Source organism: Brassica oleracea, chromosome C8 (genome assembly GCF_000695525.1).
Source record: "Brassica oleracea var. oleracea cultivar TO1000 chromosome C8, BOL, whole genome shotgun sequence".
Taxonomy (NCBI): domain Eukaryota; kingdom Viridiplantae; phylum Streptophyta; class Magnoliopsida; order Brassicales; family Brassicaceae; genus Brassica; species Brassica oleracea.
This window is the reverse complement of record NC_027755.1, coordinates 14,537,944-14,545,567: the sequence shown is the minus strand read 5'-3', so window position 1 is coordinate 14,545,567 and position 7,624 is coordinate 14,537,944. Positions and strand designations below refer to the sequence as shown.

The 7,624-nt window shown below is 37.6% G+C and overlaps 1 protein-coding gene across 1 annotated transcript; it reads left to right on the top strand.

Moving 5' to 3' along the window:
• The first annotated feature begins 467 nt into the window (after nt 1-467).
• LOC106308724 lies at nt 468-3,133 on the top strand. The gene is made up of 9 exons (XM_013745852.1): nt 468-932; nt 1,213-1,471; nt 1,654-1,768; nt 1,836-1,960; nt 2,071-2,152; nt 2,231-2,342; nt 2,419-2,576; nt 2,646-2,766; nt 2,858-3,133. The coding sequence occupies exons 1-9, from the start codon at nt 468-470 to the stop codon at nt 2,942-2,944; spliced, it is 1,524 nt and encodes a 507-aa protein (XP_013601306.1). The 3' UTR covers nt 2,945-3,133.
• The last annotated feature ends 4,491 nt before the right edge of the window (nt 3,134-7,624 follow it).

The window sequence follows — 7,624 nt, the reverse complement described above, 5'->3', positions numbered from 1 at the left end:
CACAGTGTTCACGTCCTCACCGAAAATCGACCAATAGGGGATCAGATGTTCGCCACGTCAGACGCTCTGCGCGTGTCATTTGGGCCTCGCATCCTACTGGCCCGATAATGTTCGGAATCTAAAAGCCCGGGAAGCCCATGTATCGCTGAAGTCCCCTTTCCCCTTTCCGCGAAGAACCAACCCTAATTTATCAAAATCGATCTTCGATCCCCTTTCTCTTCCTCTTCTTCGTTCCGTCGATCCCCTTTCTCTTCCTCTTCTCCGTTTACTACGTTTCACGAATCTTTATCGCGAACAATCAATTCTCTCCCCACTTCTCTAAACTTTTAATCTCATTAATGGATCTTTATCGCTTTCTCCGTCTGAGATTCTATATAGATCTCTTAATCGATGTGTTTTTTGCATAAAAAAATGTTTTATCCTTTCAACTGCTCCTTGCGTCGAAGTTATCCGGTGTTTCCGACTCAATGAAAACGAACGGAGAAGCGGCGATCCCCTCCAATTCTGTCAAACCCGTCGGTCAAACCGGTATCTCTTCCGGCGATGACAATCCGATGAAATCCAAAGGTGCAACGGCTATACCGAAGAGTCCGATCAAACCCGTCACTCAAACCGATATCTCTTCCGGCGTTGACAATCCGATGAAATCCAAAGGTGCAACGGCTGTACCGAAGAGTCCGATTAAACCAAACGGCAAAACCGGTGCCTCTTCCGGTCCCAACCTCGGCGTTAGGGGCAGAGCTTCTGTCTCACCCGTCAACAAAGGCAAATCTATCGTCTCCGACGATGTAGGGAAGGTTATTACCTTCAAAGACGTGACATTCGGGCCCCATCAAGACGAGGTGCGGTTTCGATTGATCCATTTTTGGGAGGCTTGGAACGTTCATACGAAGGTTCTTATCAGCATCGAAATGCTTCTCATCGATGAAGAGGTATAAACCATAATTTGTTTATCGAATATAATTTATTTGATACCATAACGTCTGATTGATGGTTATCGCTTTGTTTGATCAGATGATTGATATTAAGATTGCTTAGCAACGAAATAGATTGATTAGATTATATATAATTATTTGTTGTTACTACCATCATGAGAATATATTTGTTGTTCGTTGCGGGTTAAATATTTTAAATAATTTTGGTTTTCACTAAACATATGTTGACTAACTTCTCTGAATGATTCTCTTTTGACAACATGAGAGTGTAATCTAGGGCTTCATCCCCTATGGAAGGATTGAGACCTATTTGCCTCACATGAAAGCTGGTTGTATTTACCGACTCAACAAGTTTTTCGGATCAAAGAGCAAGACTATTTACCGAGTAGCTGATCCATATGTCACTATTAGCTTCTCATGGAACTCTGCCCTCTCTGCTCTCGAGGACAGTTCAATCCGTTTCCCTGAGGATCGGATCCGTATCCATGGATTCAGAGAGTTCGATGCTGCTTCCGACTTGAGAGGTGATCTTTATGGTAAGTTCTCACTTCGTTAACCCCAATCACTGTTTGTATTGGATAGTAGTTTAATCTGATCTTAGATAGTATGATATCATCTGATTGGTTATTGTATTGATCTTGGAATGTTTGCTTAGAATTTTGTATTGATTGTCGGATTTATAAGATAAAACATTGAGTTTTATTGTCTTCTCTTGCAGACTATATTGGCCACATCAAACTTGTGAATGGGAAGGTTCCCAGTGATGGTTTCTTGCTTGATGAAGCTGAGATAGCTGGATCCCGCCGAGTTGAGCTTCACGTACAGACACATGAGTAGGTTATTGTGTTGTTACAGCTTCGTGTTCAAACACAATATTAACACGATTTTGTGTTGTTGCAGCGATCCTGTGATGAAGTTGTATCTCTGGGATAAGGCTGCCTTTGAGTTCTGTGAGAAGTTTAAAGCATCTGGAGGCACTGCTCTTGTTATCTTAGTCACCACCTTAAACCCGAAACGGTTTGGAGGTTTGTATTGCTAAGTTACATTGCTGTTTAGGAATTTATATATGGCTGAGGCCCTTAACTTCATTGTATCATAAGTTTGCTGATGTGTCATGGCATTCTTTCTGTTATAGGCGTCCTATCTCTATCTGCCATGGCGTCCTCACGGGTATTTATGGATAGTGATGTCCAAGAAACACTCTTCTACCTCAGTTGGTAAGGTTTAGTTTCATTTATTGGAATGTCGTTCATGTTACTCCACTATTGTAATGTCTGGTTTGGCGTTTTATTCAGGTTGAACTCGAACTTGGATGTTGCCAGTAGAGTTAATGCAGAGGTGATTACCAAGCTTGAGCCAGCGACCTTGGGAGAACTCTTCTCCTATATGAATCAGGCATCCTCTAAGGTATTATATCTTCAATATCTGATACATCCAATAAGATAAACTAAATTTCACATTGAATTTTCAAACATATTTCCAGGTTGCTTGGTTTGAGTGCACAACAACTATTGATGATGTTGTGCACGGGTCTGGATGGTATTATATAGGCTGCGGTGTGTGCCATACTAAAGCAACCAAAGGGCCCACAACGCTTATGTGTAAGAAATGTGGGAAGAGTGAGATTGTTGGTGTGGCGCAGTAAGTGGTTTATATATAGTTTCTACACATTCTTTGGCTACAATTGTTGTTAACACCTCTCTGTATTAGGTACCTGACGAAGCTCTCTGTGTATGACCATAATGATCAAGCCGTATTTGTTGTCCTTGGTGATGCCGGTGAGGAGTTGACTGGAAAGAAAGCTAACAAGTTGGTTGAGAGATACTATCAGGTAATTAGTAATTTGTATGGTTATGAGATCTAGAACGTGTTCTTGCAAAAGTTTTGAATACGTATTCTGATGATGTCTTATTGTGTGTTAGGCCAATGATAGTGTTGGAGGGGATCACATGGTTCCAGTTCCTCGGCTATGGTTGATACCATTGGACAGACGCGGAAGTTTATTGTGAAGGTATCAAATCACAATCTGACTGCCAAGACCCAGACTCTGACTATGACAAAGGTGGTCCCACCTGATGCCCCAGAACCTGAAGGAAGTTTAGGAGAGAACGTTGGTGAAAAAGGTGATACTGAGGAAGAGGATAATGCAGATGGGTTGGTGAAAAGGGGTGCTGATGTGATGGAGTCTGAGGGTGTGAAGCGTGCCAAATGTGGCTAATGAAATTGCCTTGACTGGTTTTGTGTTTTTTTTTTGTTTAAGACTAAGTTTTTTCATTATCTTCGATTTTCCTTTGCATCATTATAACAACCTTGGTTATAATTTTTTTTTAAATAATATCTACTATTAATCTTTTCCATGTTATATAGTTTGATCAAAATATAATAATGGCTAACTATATACTGTGATCTTTATAATCTATATAGAAACCAATAAAATGGTAATATCTATATATATTTACCACATCACTTGGTTGATAACAAACCAATTCAGAAATATTTCAAATTCCGATTTCAATTCACAACTACTATTCCAGATTGAGCAACTGGTTTTAATTTAATTATAGTAGAAATAGTTTGGACAGCGTTGAAAGTATGATATTAGATGATTACTTAGTATTGTTTAGAATTAAGTTCTTTAACTCATTCGATCAAAAACATAATAATTATAAAATATAAGTGGACAACCATGAATGATTAAATACATTAACTCTTTATATAAGCCAAAAAATGGAATTTTTTACGAAAATAAAACAAAATGTTGGGATGAGGGTTCGAACCCTAGACAAGAACAAATACGAATGCTACTTTACCACTAGACTAAAGACACTCATTGCAAATATATGCCCAACACTATTTAATTATAGTAGAAATAGTTTGGAATTTTTTAAGTTTGCCGTGTAATTTGAAAGTATGATATTAGATAATTACTTAGCATTGTTTAGAACTAAGTTCTTTAGCTCATTCGATCAAAAACATAATAATTATAAAATATATGTGGGCAACCATGTATGATTAAATACATTAACTCTTTATATAAGCCAAAAAATGGAAATTTTGAAGAAAATTAAAAAATGACGAGATGAGGGTTCGAACCCTAGACAAGAGCAAATGCGAAGGCTACTCTACCACTAGACTAAAGACACTCACTGCAAATATATGCCCAACACTAAACATATCTATGAACCGTTCGGGATGAATTAATTGCTTCTTCTTCCTTTTTAACGAGGGAAACTCGACCCTTCCTCTTCTATTTCCAACCGCTTTCCAATCCAAACTCCTCGCCATGTCTGATCAAAATCCTTCTTCTTCTGTTCGAACTAGGATTCGGAGGTTTATCGAGATTGATAACGCATATGGAGAACACTACCAATTCCGATCGCGAGTCCCGTTCAAGTCGTTTGATGATCGTCTCCAAGAAAGTCGATTGATATTCTCCGGAACCGTTTCGCCAATTGGGGGTTACTCTCGCCGTCATCCTAACCACGAAGCCACTATCGTGTATCGCTCTCTTTGTCTCCGAGGTTTTGTGGTTCAAGGTTCTCTAGATCCTAGGAATCGTGTGTTAGAGGATGTGTTTAGGGTTATTGATGACATAGGGTGGTCTTACACGGTGTTGCATGTGCATCCGTTCTGTCCTAGAGTTGTGAGAGAGTTCATCTCTAACATACCATTCAACGAGGATGGAGCTCTTATTCGGGGATTTGTGTACCATTTCTCCCCTTCGGTGATCAACCAATTGATGATGACACCGACTGTCGAACACTCTTTTCAGTGGAAAGACGTTGTGCTGAAACAGGCAATCACACACCTCACCGGTGGTCAATGCGCTGGATGGACGGGATTCAATCTCAATGCTCTGCTCGATCCCTTCCAAGTTCTATACCGTGTGTGTGAGCGTAATTGGCTTCCAAGTCCGGATTCTGATTTGATGATCAGAAAGCTTCTCCGCCTCATGTATGCTGTTGCCAAACGCAAAGAAATCGACTTTGGTCAGCTTGTGTATGAACAAGTGATCGACATGACCCGCTTAACAGACTTGGACGCAAGCTTGATATTTCCAAATCTTATTTATCAGCTCTTGGTGCTTCAAAAAGAAGTCCCTCTGTTACCAGGAGATGAAGAACCTATTGGAAGAGGTATCCCCATCTTTGACTCAGGAAGTGATGGAAGTGGTCCAAGGGGACGTAGAAGGCTTTGTTAGTGTAATAGCCAAGCGTTTTTTGTGAAGTCCATCGTTCTCTCATGTATGTAGCTAACGTATGATCTTTTTGACAAGTAACTTGTGTCCGAATCCTCTTCAGAAGGTTGAAACCTCAATGAAGGTTATGTTTTGGTGTGATGTCATTGTCTAAATGAAAATGTTGTTTGGTATGAGATTATCCTTTCAGTTGTTTCTATTATTACTCTTTTCGTTCCACCATTGTTGAAATGATCTTATTGTTGTTAGAAAGACAAACATATTTATAACCATAAGAAGTTTCTGAGGAAACATTTTGGTTTAGGTTCTTGGCTTTGTTGTAAAGAAACAGTACGAAGAGGTGCAGATTCTTGGCTTTGTTTGATTCTATGCATTATGTGTTTGCTTGCAAATCCGGAGACAAAACTCTACACAGCCAAAGCAGTTGTGCTTGGACATAAACGATGCGTCTATAAACCAAAAAGAACAAGAACATTCTTCTCTTCTTTGGCTCATTCCCATTTTAAGCAAACAAACCGCAAACCAAAAGCAGAAGAAATGATTACAGAGAAACCCATTATCAGATAACATAAAGAGTATCCTCAACCAGAAGAGAGCAAGTTTCTGCTTTTTTTTTTGTGCACCAAGTTCTTCATTAAGAAGTTCAAACAATTACAAGACTAATAGCAACATCTTACAAGCCACGATATGCGAACCAACATGCTAATTCCCAAACAGATAAAACAACATAAAGCAAGGATAGAGACGCAAACTTACAAGGTTTGATGAAGCGTTATGCAAGTTTCTTTATTTGATTTCATTGTTTTATACAATTAAAGATCTGATGGCGAAACTGTTTACAACTCTCCCACACACACAAGAAACAAAACTGCTAAAAAGGTTAGTACAAACTGCTAATAAGACGTTGCTCATCACCACTTCTAAAACAAAAAAAACGTGTTCGTTAAACAACATAATTACTCCAGATTTCATGAACGTGTTCAACGGCAAAAATTTAGGACCGATATATCAAGGGAAAATCAATCAAGTAAATGATATTTCCTTCCAATAACGTAAGAAAATATTTGAATATCTTAGGCACTGATTTCCTTCCGAATACTTCCTTACATATTTAATCATTCTTAAAAATTCTACAAAATGGGAACCCAGCTTTCTATTTCCCATTTTCAGAAACGATACTGAAATCTCCATTGGAAGTGTCTACCAAACTTTAATCAACGCTAAACTCCAACCAACTGCGTAAGTGTAAGAATTTTTTAAGCAGCCAAGAAAATACAAATCGTAGTCCATCTCTCTAACTGGTAATCGGTTTGATTCTAAGGATCGAAATATAAAAGGAATGGAGAACCCACCTCCTGCACCCCCTTCACAAACTGCAGGTAAAACAAATCCTTACTTATGTATTATCCTATAGAAATATTTAATAATCTCCATCACATGATGTCTATGTTATATTGGCCGTTAGATATATACAGAGTAGTGCCTCTTATACAATTTTATTATCTATGAGTTGTTGTTTTGAGTTATCCTTTAGAAATTTGATAACTCAAATATTAATTTAGCACCAACAAGATTTTATGCTTTAGAAGTTGTCTCAATATTTTTAGTTTTACAGTTGGTTATCCACCTAAGAAAAACACTCTCAGAATTTTACTCCCATCAGAAAATAATATATATATATGGAATTTGTTAATTTATTCACCTAGGATTTCTTTGAATATTTTTATCTTAGCATTTTATTCAATACTTTATATATATTATTTTTGGAATTTCTCGGTTTTATTTACACTATTAGAATAATTTGGCAGACAATATAGTTACCTATTGGAATGTCGCAAGAAGTCTGTGTGGGTTACTTTTGCAATAGAAAAATAATAGTGAAACATTTAATATTAATGAAAAGACTTCCTTAGAAGTCTTCTCAAATTTTATTCCGGGTTTTGGTCAAACCTTTGGTTACGAGAGAAGACTTCTAGTATTCTCTGGAAAAGTCAAATATGGTCAATTGCAAAAGTATCCCAGATAGACTTCTTACGACATTGAGAAGACTTTCAGAAGACTTTTTCCCCGAGAAGTCTTCTATAAAAAGTCAAATTTCTGACAAACTTCGATCAATTGGAAAACTAACCTGTTTATCCGAGAAGACTTCTCGAGAGGTCTTCTCTGGCATTTTCGAGAATTTTTCAAATTCAAAATTAAGCCAATATTTACAAAGGAAAACTTCTGAAGATGTCTTATGTAGAGTAGACTTCTTAAGAAGTCTTCTTTCGTAAATTTGCAATTGCAAAAATGAATTAAATAGAAGACTTTTTAAGAAGTCTTCTCGGATAAGTTTTCCGTAGAAGTTTTCTCTCAGAAGACTTCTTAGGAAGTCTTCTACGTCCATGTTTAACAACTTTCATTTCTCTATAATTAAAATGACTTTTTAGTATTTTTTTATTAATTCATGTGTATTAGTCAATATTAGGGCTCCTGGATGAAATTCATAACT

Bases quoted from the DNA above. Each gene is read 5' to 3' on its own strand.
- LOC106308724 (XM_013745852.1), top strand. From the start codon at position 468: ATGAAAACGAACGGAGAAGCGGCGATCCCCTCCAATTCTGTCAAACCC. The intron at 1,472-1,653 runs GTAAGTTCTCAC...CTTCTCTTGCAG, and splicing joins CTTGAGAGGTGATCTTTATG to ACTATATTGGCCACATCAAA. The intron at 2,343-2,418 runs GTATTATATCTT...ACATATTTCCAG, and splicing joins TGAATCAGGCATCCTCTAAG to GTTGCTTGGTTTGAGTGCAC.